Source organism: Solanum lycopersicum, chromosome 9 (genome assembly GCF_036512215.1).
Source record: "Solanum lycopersicum chromosome 9, SLM_r2.1".
Taxonomy (NCBI): Eukaryota; Viridiplantae; Streptophyta; class Magnoliopsida; order Solanales; family Solanaceae; genus Solanum; species Solanum lycopersicum.
The window spans coordinates 66,895,330-66,914,776 of NC_090808.1; the positions used below are offsets into that span (position 1 = coordinate 66,895,330).

General features: G+C 32.9%; 2 protein-coding genes across 7 annotated transcripts; both read right to left on the reverse strand.

Annotated features, from left to right (window-relative positions):
* Positions 1 to 957: 957 nt before the first annotated feature.
* On the reverse strand, positions 958 to 1,308 carry LOC101243932 (uncharacterized protein At4g14450, chloroplastic). The gene has a single exon (XM_004247656.5). The coding sequence runs from the start codon at positions 1,306 to 1,308 to the stop codon at positions 958 to 960; it is 351 nt and encodes a 116-aa protein (XP_004247704.1).
* Positions 1,309 to 2,883: 1,575 nt separating this feature from the next.
* Positions 2,884 to 19,361, reverse strand: LOC101244230 (actin-related protein 9). Of its 6 annotated transcripts, none has more exons than XR_011211460.1 (22): positions 19,203 to 19,361; positions 19,058 to 19,130; positions 18,862 to 18,971; positions 18,637 to 18,696; positions 18,414 to 18,479; positions 18,071 to 18,173; positions 17,201 to 17,409; positions 16,823 to 16,943; positions 14,838 to 14,902; positions 13,380 to 13,469; positions 12,606 to 12,656; positions 11,810 to 11,941; positions 11,422 to 11,511; positions 10,876 to 10,946; positions 10,641 to 10,804; positions 10,521 to 10,564; positions 10,398 to 10,447; positions 10,038 to 10,083; positions 8,639 to 8,689; positions 7,777 to 7,923; positions 7,414 to 7,487; positions 2,884 to 3,131 (listed from the first exon to the last, which is right to left on the reverse strand). XR_011211460.1 is itself a non-coding variant. In XM_010328451.4 (21 exons), exons 1-20 carry the CDS (start codon positions 19,203 to 19,205, stop codon positions 7,780 to 7,782), a joined length of 1,743 nt encoding a protein of 580 aa, XP_010326753.1. In that variant the 5' UTR covers positions 19,206 to 19,361; the 3' UTR covers positions 7,091 to 7,487; positions 7,777 to 7,779. The 6 variants fall into 6 exon arrangements, 2 of the variants coding, with proteins under 2 accessions (XP_010326753.1, XP_004247705.1); XR_011211459.1 differs by having other exon boundaries at positions 17,201 to 17,412; XR_011211461.1 differs by lacking the exon at positions 2,884 to 3,131 and adding an exon at positions 6,907 to 7,082.
* Between the last annotated feature and the right edge of the window lie 86 nt (positions 19,362 to 19,447).

Sequence of the window (19,447 nt, forward strand, 5' to 3'; positions counted from 1 at the left end):
TCATTAGGAGGTGAAGCTTCCAATAGAATTCGAAGCCCACATTAGAAGTCCAACTGAATTCGAATTGGGCTATGCAGGACCCACTCGATGATGACGCTCCCAACTCCATATGCAGGGCTCAAACACGAAATTCATAATTAAAAATAAAACACTCCTATCAATGCACCACAATTCATTTCCAGACTCAACTACACAAAACTATAAACAAATAGAGTATCTCATTTTTTTCGAGTTTCATACTTCACTATGAGGTGTTGTTGTATACATGAACTATTAGATATATAAGTTTCATTTTTTTCGTCCCATTTTATAAGTCACCTTTTTACTTTACAAAGAAATGATATAACTTTACCTTTCTATCCTTATTTAATATTTTCTTAAGTCAACTTTAATAATAAATGATAAATATATTTCAAGATGAATTACTACTCTGTCAAGAGTATATAATTTATATATAAATTTTATAAAATAACAAATATTGTGAATCAATTACTTATCAAAATAAATGACGATTTAAATACATGAACTATTAGATATGTGAGTATTCAACATTCACTATTGTCAATCCTTTATTGTGTAGTAGTTATCACTCCACGACAATCCAATTGATCAAACAAAGGTGTAATTTCTCGAGACACTTATCACTCCACGACAATCCAATTGGTCAAACAAACATTGTCATTTAATTTGTTCTAAAGCAAAAAAACAAAAAGTGAGCTGTGATTTACACTTTCACATGATCATCTCATCAAAGTAATTAATGGAAACAAAAAAAATAAAGAGAGATAATTTTTTCCTTAATCAGTTTTCATAACTTTGTTAATAATCTAATTATACAACTTCTGCATCCTAATAGAAAAAGACCTATCAACAATTTGTATCAAAAGCTTCAATCAGATATCTATCTATACTTTTGAAATTAAGAGATTCAGATTTTTTTTAGATCTATGATAAATTTCACCGTCTATCGGCGGTTCCTGTACACAAAAACTGAATCAACGGCGCCGGTTCATGATAAAACGGCGCCGCTGGATGTTGCCACTTCTTAAACACCGGTAGCTCTTTCTTCACTTCCTCTTTCTTACTATTACTCGAATTAGAATTAGAATTAGAATTAGAGAGACGATTAATCACCGATTTCAGATTTCCGGCATCAGGAGAAACCGGAGAAGTAATCAACGGTGATAAAAGAGGTATAGCCACATTCCAATCGGTCGGTCGGTTGATTTGAATCGATGCCGGTGCTCGACGCTGTAAACGACTAGGATTCCGACGGTCTCCGGTGGAAGTCCGGTGGTTAATTGACATGATTGGATCGGAGATTTGTATTTGGGAGAGAGAAATTAGGGCTCGAAAGAGGGGAAATGTGAATGCGATGAAGAAGAAGAGATTTGGGGGTTTATATAGGGGGTCATGTGGAGGACACGTGGCAGATTTTCAGTCAAAGGTCAAAGAAAGAGCCAGAATATTTATGTTGCACAGCTTGGCTTTGAGCTGGATTACTGTGAGTAATTAATCTCCGAGTCTTGTCCGTTTCAATTTATGTGAAAATATTTGAATAAATATAAAATTTTAAGACCATAATTATAAATTATGTTTGTCTCTAAATTAAAGTTTTATTAAACATGCAAATTGAACTAGAGAGAAATATCGAAAACACACTTAGATTTGATAAAAATATAATTTCATTCCAAACTGTTAAGTCGTCTTAAAAACGCCTCTTAATTTGACTAATTGAACTTAATACCCTCCCTCCGAATCTTGCAATATGAGTGAAGTACACTCCTAAATTCTCGTCATTTCTAGAGTGTTTTTTTTAATCACTTCTTGCAACTACATTTAAGAGTCTTGTACTCCTATAAGAGTTTGAAATTACTTGTTATATTATATTGTAGATCAAGCATATATATCTAAATTTAATTAATTAAGTATACAATGTTTTTAAGACTGACAACAATTTGGAGACAAAACTAATATTATCTTCATAATTTAATCATTAAAATTTTATATTTCATAAAACTAAGTTAATTGTTAAAACTAATATTATCTTTATAATTTGAACATTAAAATTCCATATTTTATAAAACTAAGTTTAATTGTTATGATAAAATTTGACTTATTACTTAATTTTTCATTGGATTGTCTTTTCATTTTTTATAGGAAAATGTCAAATATATATTGCCTTAAAAAGTTGATTACTTGAGGATAAGTTACGTATTAAAAGGATACTTTGTCATTATATACTATTATAATAGGATAGCAGGAAATTGTGTACCAAAAAAGATAATTAGCATAATAGGAAAAAGGAGTTTGTTGATACCACGAGCACATGAATAGATGATATAAATTGAGAACATGAATAGATAGATATAAATTATAATGGACAGTTTGGTGAATAAAATATTTGACGTTCACGTAAAATTTTGAAAAAATCAAATATTAAAATGATATGATACATTTTATTTTAATGTTTGAATAAATAAAGGGTTACAATTTAAATATATAAGTTTTAATTTATAAATATCTTAATTCAAATATATTAAGATGTACCTTTTGAAGTATTACAAAATGTTCTCTTATATTTCATAAATTTAATATTTGATTAAAATATATCACATAAATTAAGACACGAAATTAATCATTCACATTCTGAGCCGAGCTCATGTCTAAGCAGCTTAAGCAAAAAGACTGATATTTTTATAGTATATACTTTATAGTATATTATAAAAAAGAAGAAAAAAAGCTCATCACTTGGTCAAAAGCGTTTCATAGCTGACTGGATCCTTCAACCTAACGTCACTCTTTCTATTCTAGGCAAATTCTATACCAATTTGTCCATAAAATATGTGAAAACACTTTTACAAGTTAAAACTAAAAATACAATTTAATTGTAATTAGTTAATAATAATAATTTAATTAACATTAAATATACTTTTTAATAACAATATCCCTCTTTGTAATTGTCTTGAAAATTTATAGTGGCACTAAATTCAATGACAATAAATTAATATCGAAAAGATATACATATTAATTATTATTAAAAGTTACCCGCTGAGTAGCTGAGAGCATAGGCGGATCTAGGTGTGGATCCGACGGTTCAAACGAATTCACTAGCTGTCCCGTTAAACCTCCTAACAGAATGATTGATAGTTCAACGATAAGAAAGAGTGGTGAAAATATTTCACACATTTATTATGGGTTCGAATACCTTTCTCTTGTATTCTAATATTTAAAACTATAAGCACTTAATTTTAATTACGATAAAAAAAGTGGGCAAGAAACTTTGAATAGAACCCAACTGTCATTGACTACTCAGTTATAACCTCATAACCTCATAACATGAAGCTTGTAATACGATTCACTTTTTCTACGTGATTTATCGAACACAAATATTATATTACAGTAAATCAATTATTATAAAGTGTTCTTTTTATCCAGCCGTTAAGTAATGGGTTATTACCCGCACGTGAAACTATATCATCATCGTATATTTTCTGACAAATGATGAAACAATCAACGGCTATGATTACACCTACGTGGCTATATTTAATCCTTAAAAAGGACAATGCACGTTTGGGTCGGAGTTATCGAGTTATCTTCATTGTCTGATTGTGCTGTCACGCATTTCAAACTTTGGATCGTTTTAACGTTCCTTTTCGATGGTATCGCCCACGAGTACGGTAGGATGAATAAGACTTTTAAGTTTTTAATTATAAATAGAATGGAATATTACAATAAATGGTGTCGAGATAATTTGACATAATGTGTTTTTTATAATTATTTTAAATTAATTTGAATATTTTCGAATATATAGTTTTAAGTTATGAGTTTCTGTAAGTTCGTAAATAAAAAGATTGAGAATATAAATTATGTTTTAGAGATTGTTTGATTTAGAGACAATTAATACTAATAAAGATTATATTGTAAAGCAATATGGGAACAATGATATAAATGTATATTCAGAGTATCGATCAATTAAGAACTCTCACTGAAAATGAGGATTTGAACTGAATCACTTGGTATATTAGCTAGTCGAAAAAAGATAAGAAATTATGAAGATATTAAAAAATCTTTTTCTTTTCTTAAACTCTATTCCTAGTCAAATTAGGTCATCGTTTTTGAAACAGAGTAAGTAATAGACTTTAATTAAAAATCAAAAAAATATTAATACTACCATTTATGAGTGACACTCTATAGCACAATCATTAACCTGCTCTTGATCCCGAAATCTCTATATTTTTTCATTTAGAGTCTGTGTTACATGTGTTTTAAGTTATGTCTAATCATTTTATCTTGATATATATTTGGTCTTTCTCTACCTCTCATCAGACCCACCAAACTCAACATCTCACATCTCTAAATGAATCATTTAATTATGTCCTCGTCACACGTGTGAATTATGTCAAATTCAACTTCATTTTTCTTAGTTTATCCTTCATATAGGCAATATCCATCTCGTTCTTGTTGGCGCTATTTAATTTTTTTTTTCTGAAATATTCTCTTTTCCTTCTTATTTTTTTTTATTTTATATGGATTAGGGATTTGTTGGTGCTATTTAATTTTTTCCCTGAAGTATTTTTTTTCCTTTCTTATTTTATTATGTTTTATTTGAGCCAGGAATTTATATATAAAAAAAAACCTCTCAATATACACTACCATAAGGTCGGGATAAGACTTGTACTAACCATCTTCATGTTGATTTTGATCTTTTAATCTGTGTTTACTAATTCATTTATTCTTAATTCATACTATATATCATGGGATACGATATAATTAATGTTGATATTTTAATACGTGTTTACTAAGTACTTCTTTTATTCTTATTTCCTACTATATATCATGAAATAAATTTTTACCTATTTTATACAAATATTTTGTATGCAGGCAGAAAAAGAAATAATAATCCAAACTAAATGTTTTAAATCTGTATTTACCAATCCTTTTATTTTTATTTCATACTTATAATTCTAATAACCTAACTTTATACAAATATTTTGTAGGAAGACAATAGAGTGCTAAATTTTATGCTTTCCTATATGAAAAGGTACCCAAAATATGGTATACCATTAATGTGATCTTTTTCCCAAATATTATCTTATGCAACCAAAGAATCTTTGTTCAGCTGACTAAGGGCCTGTTTGGATGGGCTTAATAAAAGCAGCTTTAAAAAAGTATTTTTAAAAGTATTGAAACTTAATTTTAAAATAAGCAGTTATGCGTTTGAATAAAAGTGCTGAAGTTGTTATGCCAAACGTGAAAAGGAAAAAATGGAAGAAAGAGATGTTAGGGTTATATGGGTAATTTGGACATTGTATAAAAATATTAAGGGCAAAAAGATAAAAATATGGTCAACTTAAATCAGCTTATAAGCTAAAAAAAAAACATCCCTACCCAAGCTTTTAACTTTTGGCTTAAAATAATTTTTTTTTAACTTAAAATAAGTTATTTTGAGTATTGCCAAACAGTTAAATAAGTCAAAAACCAGCTTTTAAGTCAGTTTGACCAGCTTTTAAGCTGAGCCAAACAGGCTCTAAGTTATTTCGAATGAAATTACGACCGTTGAACTAATTTATTTCACAAGCAACTAAGAACAAAAAAGAGGGGGCTTAATATCGGTGTTAAGCTGAAGAAAGATGGAGAATTAAGAAATTAAAATAAAAAGAAGATGTTAGCAGGGTATCACTGTTTTCGATAAGAAATCTTTAATCAAACAAAATATAAATTTAATCTCGAAGATATTCAACCTTATCTAGGAACAAAAAGATCACTTAATTAGTACATCAGTTAAGAACAAACATAATTTCTAAATATTCTTTATGTGCCCTAGTCAAAGTGTCCATGGTGGGTCATATTTAAACCACCTTTGACACAAAAAAAAAGAAAAGAAAAAAGAATATACAGAAATGAATGGACTCAAGCAAAGACCCAATCCAAAAGCATAGACAAAAGTAGGAATCAATTAACCCCTAACACTAGTTTTTATAACTTTACAAGATATTGAAGAACATTTTTGACTATACTAAAATAATTTATCCACACCCTTTAATCTTTATAGCATATTTTCTTCTACTTTTATCTTTTTCCTTTCTTAATTTATGTAATAAGCAATTCAAATTAATCAACCAAATAGGGCAAAAAAAAAAAAAAAGAACGAACTTAAGAATTTATTGCACATAATCTTACTCTAATTTCTAATGGAAGTTGTTTCATTTGAATTCATAACCTTCTAATCACATAACAATAACTTAACCAGTGACTCAAGAGCTTCCTTAACACTCTACTAAATGAAATATCACAATTTAATCTTCAATGGACAAGCTTACGTAATCTATCCTAATTTTTACTGCAAGTTGTTTCGTGATTTGAATCCATAACCTCTTAATCACATAACAACAGAGTCTTTAACACTTTACTAAATAAAATATCACAATTTAATCTATAATTGACAAGCTGTCTTCCATAATAATTAAATTAAAGAGAAGTAGAATTTTATTGATTCTTGATTAATTTGTTACCATTTTGTTTTTGGTGCACCAACTAATGTTTTGAAAACATTAATCCATAATTTTTTTTAAGTAATGAAGAAATTATCAAAAGTATTAGAGAAGTGTGTAGTACATGAAATAGAAATTAGTAATCGTTTCTCAAATGACCATTTTAACCCTCACATACCACTTTCACTATTTAAAAGTCACTAGTTTTCCATTGAAATTTACTACTAAAAAATGTTTAATAGTTATTCCTATCGATATTTTAATTGAATGAGAGAGGAAAATAATAGCATCTTCCTACGGAAATAATAGGAAGCTTTGATGAGTATCTACACTATTGAAAAGAATCGCTATTTTCCCTCTAAAATTTCCCCGGAAAAATATAAATATTCACTAGCTATTCTCACGAATATGATCAGTGTGAAACAAAAAATAATAGTAATATATTGTATATGAAAAAGTTAACAAGCTTCCGACCATTTCAGTGAGAATGGTTATACCAAGTCATATTTAAATTAATCCAACGAAAAGGTCATCGAATTGTTTAGCTTTTGACTAATGCGCCGAATTTTGATGACTACTTGGCTTTTCCTGCATGGTTTAATATTTTTGAATATAACACGATTATCATATTTATTTGACTAATTAAATTACTCCCAAGTTAATTATTCACATAGAGGGTCAGCTAGCAAATCAACCCTATGAAAATTCCACAATCTTGAGAATGAAATCGTCTTAAATAAGTTTGAATACCAAGATTAGTATAACTCTATACTGTGACTTAAGTTTCCTAGAAATTAGGATGTACTCCAGATTGGCCTTGCTCAGTGATAATTCTTGAATAATTTTTCAGGTTTCAGGATTATCGAATCGTTGTTCACAAAGGCTACCATATGAGTCCAGAGAGAGGAGGGAGGCTTACAGTTCTTTCGTCTTCAAGATAAGCTAGCAAGCTCCAGTTTCGATCTTTATCAAATCTCATAACCCTGCAGAAAGCTGAACAACAAAGGAGTTGAAAGAGAAATGTTAATAGCAATAGTGTTGCACGACCTATGGACCAGCACTATAACAATAACAAGAAATCAGAACGCAAGGACGAGAATTATGTCTTGACAGGACGAAAAGGAAAGATAATAATCGTAACCGTTCAATTCCCTCGTCAGTTAGATTAATCCCCCAACTCATCCCTTACCCTTCCCACTTATCTGAAGCAAAAATAAAATCAAACGTATAAAACCTGAGTTGAAAATGAATATAGATAAATTAGAGCAACATTTATTTGTACCTCTTATGAATTCAGGTAGCACATTGCCTGAGCTTGAAGATAACATGAATCCTTGTACTTTCTCCCACTGCCAATGTGAATTCCATTTTTAATCCAGTCCTCACGATGAATCCAGGCCTCCCTACTAATATCAAGAATTCCGAGGATCTGCAGTGCATAGAAGTGATACTAACTCTATAGAGTCTCATACAAACTTAAAAGTGAAGCATGGTACAAGATATGGTTGAACAGGTATCACCTTATGCATCATTAAAAGAATATTGTCTCAACAAGATAAGTACATTTAGCATCCTGGATATAGCAATCTCAAATTGAGCTGGTGGATATTCGAATAGAAGAATTCTACCAACTGTAAAAGTGTACCACTTAGGATTCTACAAAAACTAAGATTATTAAACAAAAAGCACGACACAATACAATGATTGTCCCTCTTAAGGCTCCTGATCTTTAATTGAGATGTTATTCATAAATTATGCACCAAAATAGGTTCAGTGCAACAATACTCTGTAGCATCAACTGTTCATTAAGCACTGTAGTGGAGTCTTACAGGTCAGTTGATGCGATTAGCAGCCCCATTACGCTGTTCAGACTCGTCAGTGCCATTTATTTCATTAGTGACAGAAACACACTTCAGCTAATGCTATAATAGATAGTTATTATTTATCAACTCCTTTTATTCCTTTTATAATTGTGGTGTGAGAGCTACCTTGCCTGATTATTTACCACCTCCTTAGAATTACTTATAATACAAAGCCCTAAATTGTATCAAAGCCATATTACCACCAGAATGTAGGATATAGCCGTTAAAAAATAGTGTGACGGAAACTAAGCAGAACGTCTAATAAAAATAGTGTCTACTTACTGCTCCGCCTTTCCATGACACAAATGCTGGATTTGTTCTCGATTGCAAGACCTAAGATATGTACATACAAACGTAAATGTAAATACAGCAACTTACTAAATAAAAACAGAATAAAAGATGAGAAGAAAACGAAATGATGTAAGTCTGCAAGGACAGTAAGGGCTGCAAAAAAGGATGGGTACCCAATCACAATAGTTTCTATTGCACCTATTTGAGCCAAAGATTTTTCAAAGTCCATTCCAAATATTTACCCACACATGGTCCATTTTACATATGTATTTCAACAAGTTGGATTAGTTGGGGAAGGAATCTACATACAGGGAAAAAATGGCAACAACAACAATCACTACGCTTCATATTTGTGCAAGTTGGTGTCCTACATGAATCCGAAACAGAACAAAAGAACACTTAAGAATTTGTCTTTATCCATTCATTCCATACACAAATCTTAAATAGATTGCTCTATCGTGACAACATCCCTAATACCTTTTAAACTTCCAAATACCCCTTTCATAGAAAACGCCTAACACCCTCTTCATTCCATTTTCACCATTTGTTCTTCTCTCTTTTGTGCTTAGGTCTATTGCATTTATCACAAAATAATTTACATTTATTAAAAATAATCCTATCAAACCAATCTAGAGTAATTGATACATAAGTTAATTTGTAGTTGAATCAATTAGAATTAAGAATCTTGCAATAATCAGCTCCTTTTTTTCAAGGTGCCAAAATAATGGAACTCCTTTTTAGTGTGAACTACTTCAAAAGCATTTAAGTCATTTTATATGATAAAAGTCATTATCAATATTCTTCACCAAACATATCAACTGCTTATTATCTGTTTCGGTACTTGATATCAACATCTACATCCAGAAAGCCGTATACTTTGGAAGAAGCTTGTACAGTTTGTGAAGGGGTTTTGATGGAACAAAAGAAGAATCTACTTTAACCGATATTGCCCTCTCCAACACACAATTACTTATTTATAAAATAAACTTTAAAACTTAAAAGGCATCATTAGTATGTGATGCTTATCAACTAATTTGTACTCATCAACAAGCGAGAGCAAAAGACGTGTATCTTCCTAAGGAACAAAGGAACTCTCATATATTTATTTTTGGGTTCTCCTTTCCCTTTTCAATTTGTTTTCCCCATTTATGGTCTTCAGCATGCTGAAAACAATCTAAGCATCTGAAGGATATATTTGAGAAGGCCAAACACATAGAAACCTTAGGATGATAATGGGGGCAGGACTGATATAAATTTATTTGATTAAATCAAGCGCCAGATTATGCATCTGGCAAAGAGAAGATATAAGGTACACGAGATTGTCTGCACATGTATATTGAAGAATGACATAACAACTAGAATAGAAAGAAATCAAAAGCTCAAAACTTACCTCCACAGTGTCAATTGCTTCATGTGAAGGGATTGCATGTAAAACTCTGGATACGAAAGTGAGCAGTTAGATAAAAGCATACTATTTTGTTAGAAACAAAAAACATCAAAGCATACTAGACTACTGGTGATCTCCTAAACCATTTCTATAGCTTGGAAAATTTTGAACATTCTACTTATCAGCACTTACCTGATAACATGCCAAATGCAGTCACCTAGTTATGCTTTAAAAAATTTCTAAACAGAGGGTGGAATATTCATTGATGATATGTATATATAATTATGTCCAACTTCTTTTAGCAACAGGGCCATTGTTTTCTTTTTCTGTTTAAATTCCGGCAAAACTAGACTCAAAACAAACCTTTCCTCCACAGCAGGAATGAGACCATAAATCGATGCAGCTCCACCAATCTGAAGAGTTGAAAAATATCACGCTTCAAACCACATGACAATAACTATAGGTTTAATGCCTCAAACAACTAACCAGTTGCATGCTGCAAAACAACTTTCTCTGTAGCTCAATACGCCCTGTCAATTGTATGAAACAAGGCTCAGAAAGAGTATCCAAATTCTACCACATTATAGAATACATTACTATTATCACCTGTCAAAAGAATGCTCTTTGTAATAGCTTCAGCAAGTCCAATAATATCTTCTTTCTTTGGCTTTGTTTGGAAAACTGGGTAGCTCTCCCACATCGGATATGCACCACCACCAGGGAAGTCCATGTGCCATGTGTCCTCAAGCATATCATCATAATCGTTAAACCTATTTAGATGCAATAACTGAGCACAGAAGGAGGAGAAAGGATTTAGTGAAATCATATATACTTGACTTACCAAGAGCGAGGTGGCGGAGGATAGACATCTGGAACCAAAAGCATTGGGTAAAATAAACCCATTGGGGGAACCTGTATTATCAAACTATCAGGCACTAATATCAACCCTTGTGAATTCAAGGTTTCATCTTTATCAGCAAGTACCAAATCTGCCTCTTTCTTTTGAAATACAGATGGAACTTGATACTGTAAATTTTTTTGTCCAACTGTTAACATGGAATCTCATGTTCAACAAATCATGTCGCAATTGCTCACATGATATCTCAGCTTCAATTGCAAAAGCATGTCATAATTTAATTTTGGATTTTCATTGAATCATGATCAAAGAATAACTTTTCTGGATTAGACAATTCAAGTTGTCTCCCTTGTAAAGCAGTAACCTTGTCATATATTGCATTGAAAATGTTGCCCCAGAAAGTTACGAGGCATAAGCAGAATTTATCTTCGAAGAGTTAGAATGTGAAAGTTAAACAAATGGCATTAATCACACGTCCTCTTCAAAAAAAGCAAAATAAATACAAGAAGATTTTGAGGTTAAGAGGTATACATTAAGAGCAGTCAGCCTAGTCTTATGAGATCCAGGTTGCATTCCATCTTCATATGAATGTACCATAGCAACAGCTTCTACTTCCCCCTCCTGGACAGTGGAATAAATTAAACATGCATTTAGGTATTCATGTAAGGATGCATCCTATATAACTAGAGTTAATATAAACAGTGTGGTAGATTACAATAGAAGGTGATAAATCGAACAATTAAACTGAACATCATCCACTAATTGTCTCCATTCATACCAAGGACACTTTGGATATACATTCCCAGGTTCATATATTGATAACCAAACCGAGGAATATCCAGTAATGGGCTATACGTGTTTCTAGCATATAAAGTTAAAAACCTTAAATTTGTATTTTCCTGAATATTAGGAAACTTACTTTGATCTGACAGTAGGACTCCTTAAGTCTGTTAAGCATCAGCAAATCTACAGGCTTCGACAGGGCATCAGTCCGAATAGGTGGCCATGTTTGATGATGCCTCTGAGTCCAGAGAAGGCATCTTGATATATCCTGTTAGAATTTTTTAAAAAAACAGACAGGTTGGCTAAGAAAGACGAAAGACAATTAAAAAATCATTGAGGGAAGACTACAGGAGAAGCCGAGAACTTAATAAACTGCTTCAAGCTTGATGCTGAAGTGTGTAATCATCTCATCTAAAAGCTTAAGCCATTAGTGAGAGTACATTTTTAATTATTTAATTATATTATGTATCAACACTTGAAGACAAAGAAAACCTATGTTTTTCCAAAAAAATCCTAGAACTTTGCATTATTTATAAATTATAAAGAAAAGGAGAAGAAAAGTTTGTTCCGGTATTATAAGAACAAGGGATAGTTAAGTTTGTGCTAATTATCATATATTGAACTTTGCATCATATGATAGATCTTTGGAATAAAGTTATCGAATATAGACTTGGGGATATTACAAAGGTGAAATCAGTTTGGATTCACGAGCAATAGATCTAAGGCATAAGCAGCCTATTGACTGCAAAACTATTCAATTGAAACATCCGATTAAAGAAGTTCCCAGTTTATTATATGTCTCACCCTATTTAAAAAAGCTCCAAGAAATAAAAATGAAAATAACCCCTGCTATAAGCAAAGCATAAAAAAAATTGAGCTTCTCAACTTTTTCATTCCGCAAACTAAAATCCATAGTTTTACTGAATGCTCACCTCTCCACCAAACCGTAAAGATATCTGTGTTGTGGGTAGAACCACTCCATCCTGTCCAATAGCATTAACAATTAGCATATGAACTCATGGAGGATCAGCATAAAGGTCAAATAGCAATTTTCAGATGTTCTTGTTAAAAAGCATAAGAATATCACAGAATTTTTTTTACTTCCAGATTTAAGTAACAACATATGTATAGACTGTAGGTCATCTACATAGATAACAAGGCACTGACAGAGCAATTGGGGAGATCAAGGTGAAGCAGTAATCACAGTGAAGTAATGACAATGAAAGATATCATGCCAGTGATAGAATAGCACTCTCAGAATCCCAATTTTCTTGTATAATTTTACCTAGAATTGAGACTATGGGTAATGAGAAATTTTCTTGTACTTGGGTGTGCATCAATAGCACTGATGGTACTGGATGTACTAATCATGATTCATGGCCTTTCACAATAGGTGGCGAGAGCCGCTCGGAAAATCTATTTAAGAAATAAAGAGGATAGATGCCATTACTGTGAGTCTGTGAAGACTGATGCCTCAGTAACATGAATTACTTTCGGAACGTTATCATGATTCATGTCCAGTTATAACCACCCACTTCCGCAACACACAAGGAAAAACGCTTGCAGTATGCCAGTATCAAAGTTACTTAGAATCCTTATCCTGGGTCCCATTCTAATGCTGGGGTGCTATAAACAAAGCTGTAACAAAAAAGGGACTTAATTGTTACTTTCCAACCATATAGAATGTAGAAACAAAGCCACCATACCTCAACACAGATAACAGATGTCACTTGAGCTCCCATGTTGACAATGCATGCTGTTGATAAACCATTTCCAAAAACTGCAGCAAGACCTTCCTGGTTTAACCAATTGAAACAGAACATGAGTAACAAAGATGATTTCATACATTTGCCCCCAAGGCCTAGCTCGAGTGGCAAAAGGTGGAGGATTTGTGGCTTAGGTCACAGGTTCAAGCCCCACACCATGTAAAGCGAAGCCTGGCATTTAAGTGGAGAAGGGTAGAGGGGTGGCCTATTATTCACCGAGTTTAGATGGTTGTGATTGGTCCAAAGGACGGTCAGACAAATTTCCCGGTAGTCAAAAGAAAAAGATTATCTCATCCATTTTTATCCCTACTGTTGATTACAAGGTACAGTTAGCACTTCCAGTTAGTTGTTGACAGTCATCTGCATTTCCAAGAACAGGCAATTGCATATTCAAGAGTAAAGTTTTTCTATTTCAGCAAACTTCTTGACATCCTTAATGTTTCTTCCTTAGCCCTCCTAAGGTAACTAATGGCACAAAGAAGGGAGACTTTTAAAGCTTGTAGCATTAAACATGCCATAACATTCGTGTCACGATAAAAGTTTGTCATTAAGGATAAATAGAAGGTTTGTGTTAATATTTCCGAACTTATAAAACTGCCGGGTTTTTTTAAACCGAACTAAAAAATTGTCACAGGAACTGGAACCGAGGGGAGTAAATAATTTAGATCTTGGATTATCATAAGAGACAACTAGGATGGAGAAAACAAAACATTGATGAGACACCCTAAACATAGGATTTCGGGGAGCCGAATTATTAATTTAAAAAGAACAGAGATTTATTCACCGTTCCACACCTCCTCCCACTGAGTGCAACTTCAAATAAATAAGTGTTTTTAATAGATTCTGACCCTTCTTTTTTAATTTCATCAAGAAGTAGGTGCTCCATAAGAAAGAAAGTGGGCCAATCGTTGGGCAAGTTATTGCTAAACGTACTGGTGTACAAGATAAATCTTCCTATTCTCCTTAAGTAACTGAAAATGAAATGTATTAAGTTTGATCTACATCAAAATAGCCTTAAACCAACTTTCAAGAAGTAAGCTTAAAATTCCTGGAAAACTAAACGTGATCCCCTTTTAGAAAGTGCAGCAAGTCTATCAAGAAACTTGCAATGAGGGTAGTAATATGTAAGTTCTTCTATGATCATACTTAACAAATACATACCTTACACACAAGCTTTATTGGTATTATTGTTGATTAGAAAGCATGGGACAAGCAATTATCAGATCTTCAAAAAAATAGAATGAAGCAATCTATATATTTCAAAGTTAATGCTGTCATGTATGTCGGTAGTTGGAAAATTATATGAACAGGTTAATAAGAATGAAGGCTTAGGTCCAACTTGTGTGCATACATACAATCACTTCATAATGCCTAAAAAGTTCAGCAACATAATATCACCTGGTGGACTACTGCTGAACCAAACCGTAAGTCACGCAACACGATAGATAGCATTTCCTTGATTTCTGCTTTGCATAAACAGCAAGAAGTGTTACATTTTCTATAAGGAACAAAAGTTCTATATCAACGACGGAAAGGGTGATCATATGGTAAATATGAGTCAATCTATATTGTCCACTTAAGATTTGGTAATTTAAAGGGCAAAGTAGATTAAACTACAGGCTACATCATATACTTTTTTTTAAACATAGGCTACAGTCATATAGTACTATGTTATTTCCTAGAATTTAGAAAGAAAGGAAAGAAGCAGGTTATAAATACTTTTATTTGCGAGGAAGCACAATGCCTTGCTAAATTCATTTCTTTTGGAAATTTGTGAATGTGGTTTGACATAATAACTGAACTATAAGCATATTAACATTGTTGGATTGTTCAAAGGAAATAGTTGATATTCTCTTGGTTCCCCCACAAAATAATGTGGTAGAGTAGTACATAAAACTAGTAAAATGAGCTCTCTTGGTTCTATGTTATAGTAGGTATTGTCTTGATACTATGATAATGATAATTTTGATCAGCTTTGGTGGGGTAATTTAGACCCACCATATTCCACAATGATAATATCGACAATAAGGATGTCCATATTTTTTTTGATAAAAGAATAAGGATGTCCATATTATCCAGTGAGTAACCTATCTTCCATTCGTGTTAAATATGATTGGTCAGGTATTTTATCCATTTTTGTTTAACTCGTTTTTGACTTGTCCATATCCTACTCAATCCGCCTGTTTCCCACTCCTAATCAGAAGATTAGTCACTTAACAGCAATCTCTTAGACATTAACAAAAACAACATATCCAATGTCATCCCACAAGTGTGGTTTAGGTAGGTTAGGATGTACGCGGACTTTACCCTTACCTTTGTGGGGTAGAAAGGTTGTTTCCAGTATATACAAAAGAAATTAAAATGACAATCTGAAGAAACCATAGGGAAATTTTCCTCTTCACCAAACTGTTGGGCTTCTCCATGGACAACAAGACCCTATTTCAAAGTTCTTGCTCTGAATTCCGATATTCCTAATTCCAAATCCAAGTAATTGATGAGTAGAGAAATTCTCTGAGAGACCATTTTATGATGGATCACTATCTTCAGCATTTGGAGAGGCAAGGAGAACTTCAATGCTTGGAAAACTAGTCAAGATCAGGGAAGCAGAGGAAAAGTACTGATCTTTCCTTTTCATCATTTGGTGTTAGCAGTAGGAAGAGGAGGGAACATGGGGATATAATTTCCTTTTGGGCCTACAAATTTTAATTTCCCTTTTCTCTTCAATTTACCCACTTACTATACTTCTGCTCTCTTTTGCCTTACCTTCCAGTTCCCAAAATCAGTGGAAACGAGACCAGAACAGCTCTTTGGATTCGTCTCAATATATTGTCAATTAAATTCATTATTCTCATTTCAGTCTGCAGGACAGCACATATGTAAGATAACACACTATCACAATTTTTTTTAAATGATAGTGGTGTTTGGCGCCAATTTGCGCAACCCTGAGCTAGTCCACCTACTGTAGCACACAAGCACAAATGTTGGTAACCTGCCCATCAAGGATGGAGCAGCTGGGGATTCCTACTGTCACACACACATCTCTCTGTCTTGATAGTCCAACTAGTGGAGTATTTACTTTCTCTAGAACACTGGAACTTCACATTGCTTCTTCAATTAAAACAGGTGTCCCGTGGATGACAGTATGTCATTTTTACAAACCAACTAAGAGAAACACATAAGAGACCTTATGCAGACGTGAATTAGCGAAGCTAGCTAGACCATGAGCAGCTAAATTCCAGGATCTAGTGGTGCATGCACCTTATAATATTTATTTCAAAAATTGCAGATTTGACCAAAATAACAAGATTCTAGCCTAAACATAAATTTACCAGATTCTGGTTTCAGACAGAAAAAATGAGAAGGAAAAAATAGAGTATATATACCACGATTGTCAAATGTCTCTGGAATAACAAGGATTGCAGAATACATGCTTCTCTCACGATGAGAAATATGCAATTTCTCATCCAAAATCCACTCCCATATAGTATGCAGGTCTTCGAGAACCTAAAATTCCCCAAGTATTATAAAATAATGGCCACTGTAACTCTAGTTAATCTGAAAGAAGTTACATTTATACACCTTTCGAAAAATCAACAGAAAAGTTTTCAGAAAATCATGCCAATGCTCAATGAAAAAATTGGAAAGAGAAATCCAACATTGATGTCAAAAGTATAGTTACTAATGTGTGAGTCACAACTGGAAGAAGCAGATGCACATCAAATTTTCCATGCATCTAAAGAAATCTTGAAACAAAATGTTACCTGCTGCGTCGGATAATATTGAGATACATTCAGATGACCTCGGCGTATAGGACGCCGCAAGCAATATGGTTCAGTTGGGGAAATTCTTAAAGCTTCCTCTCCACATATGTACTCTCTATATTTACGTTCACTGGAATTAGGTTCAACCTTAATCTTGCTTTCCTTCAGAGTGGGTGACTCGCTGGTATCGTCCTCGTTGGGTACATCTTCTGCTATTGCAAAACATACTTACTCATTCTTGAAATAAAGGTGTAAATAGCAAAATAAACAAACTAAGCATGTTCTAGTACCAACTACTACTGAAAATCAAACAAAAGCTAAGCCAATCAGAAAATATATTCTCTCCGAACAAAGTGTCCTTAATGTAAAATTTTGAGAACAGAAAAATATTTTCAAGTCCAAAATTTAAGATCGGGTCATCAACTATGGAAGAGTTGCCGCAAAATATCCTTGTCATAATGCTCATTGGTCATCTGAGAAGCTTGACACGGGATATCAGATGATATCTAATCGCTAAAAGATCTCCCAGAAAATATGAATTAGACCATCCACAGAAGCACTAATAGAATTATAGATGGGGAACCATTCGGCTGCTTTAGGCATTGATAGCAGAAAATATTTTCATGCCAGCTGGAACATAGGGCTACTTGCCAACCAACTAACTGGCTAGGGCATCACTTGCGGACAAAGAAGAATGAGTTGTAGACTAAAAGAGTATTCAAACTCCATACAAAATATTGTGTATCTGTACATATAACTGGTTTACAAGAAAACTATACACCACCTATAACTTTCAGCATAGAGAATGCAACAGCCAAACCTGAACGAATAAATGCTTAATTCAAAGAATGAACATGTTACAGTACTTACCTGTTGTTGAAGAATGAGGGACATTTCTCTCAAAAACATCAGTCCAAGTGAACACTGGCTCTTTCATGTTATTTTGCGGAGGATATGCGTCTACACGCCCCATCTGCACAGATAAACACAAAATACACACAAAAGATTGTCGATAGAGGTATTCCAGAAAGCATGGCTATAGATACTTTGTAGTTCAACTAGTTTCGATTCCATTAAAATCTTCCTGATAAAATCTAGCTTCAATAGCTCCAATAACCACTCCTTACCACACATGTACTTGAAAATCCCGCAGAACCAAAGAAAAAAAAATTCATATTATACTTTAAAAAGCATAGAGAATTATCCCTGGTACCTTGCGTGGATAAGAACTGTTAGCTACCTCCTCATCCAAAAATGGAATTCTCAATAATGACGCAACCTGATTAAAAAAAAAGTGAAACATCGAAAATATTACAATGTATTGATGTCATCGACCTATATAGTTTCATATTCGTGCTTATATGATTAAACATCTTTTTTTTTTCAAGCTCAAATATATAATTTAAACATTGTTTACCATATTTCATCATACTTACAATGTCATAAGCTCTTTCCCTTTCCATATGCTGTGCAGTCGTAACCTGAGAATTCAGCATCTAATCCACCAAAAAAAGAAAAGGATATCATCAAAATACATAAACATACACACTTGCAATATGATCAACAAACTAAAGATGACTTAGAACTTCAAAACTAAAATTTGCGAAAAATCACATAAAACTGCAAACTTAACTACAAAAATTCAAAAAAATTGGCCTTACTTGATCTTGAGCATTTCGTTTCGGTAACTGACTAGTGCGACGGGATATGCAATGAGGTATATTCAATGGAGTGTCATGTTGAGCCAATCCTATTCTAATATTTGCGGAACCTAAATTACAGTACAGTATTTCACTTAATTAGTTAATAGAAAAAGCAAAAAAAAATGGAAATCGAGGAGAATTTAGGGTTTAGTACCTGGATTGATGACGACGATATTGGACCCGCGTTCAGTGAAGATGTTAGTAGGAACTGCTGTTTTAGGGTAATCCTGTGTATAGAAACAAAAATTGTTAAGATTGAGAAGAAGATTATAGTGTGTAGCAATGGAGAAGATGAGCACCATGGCTAAAAGCTTGAGCTGGTGCTGAGGCCTGAGGGAGCAGAAAACGGTACTGATGAAGAAGGGGGGTTAGCTTATATACTGTTTGGAATTGTCCCGAAAATTGAATTTGCTCAATTTTGTGTACAAATTAACGTGACTCTTTAGATTAGCTTAGTTGAGGTTCCGTTAGTTAATTCATGATTTATATTTTTTCTTTAAGAAAAAACTACTTTTCATTGTTACTCTTTAGATTATTTTGAAAC

Bases quoted from the DNA above. Each gene is read 5' to 3' on its own strand.
- LOC101243932 (XM_004247656.5), bottom strand. From the start codon at position 1,308: ATGTCAATTAACCACCGGACTTCCACCGGAGACCGTCGGAATCCTAGT.
- LOC101244230 (XM_004247657.5), bottom strand. The intron at 18,174-18,413 runs GTACCAGGGATA...TTATCTGTGCAG, and splicing joins ACAGTTCTTATCCACGCAAG to ATGGGGCGTGTAGACGCATA. The intron at 10,084-10,397 runs GTTTGTTTTGAG...TTTCGTATCCAG, and splicing joins ATTCCTGCTGTGGAGGAAAG to AGTTTTACATGCAATCCCTT.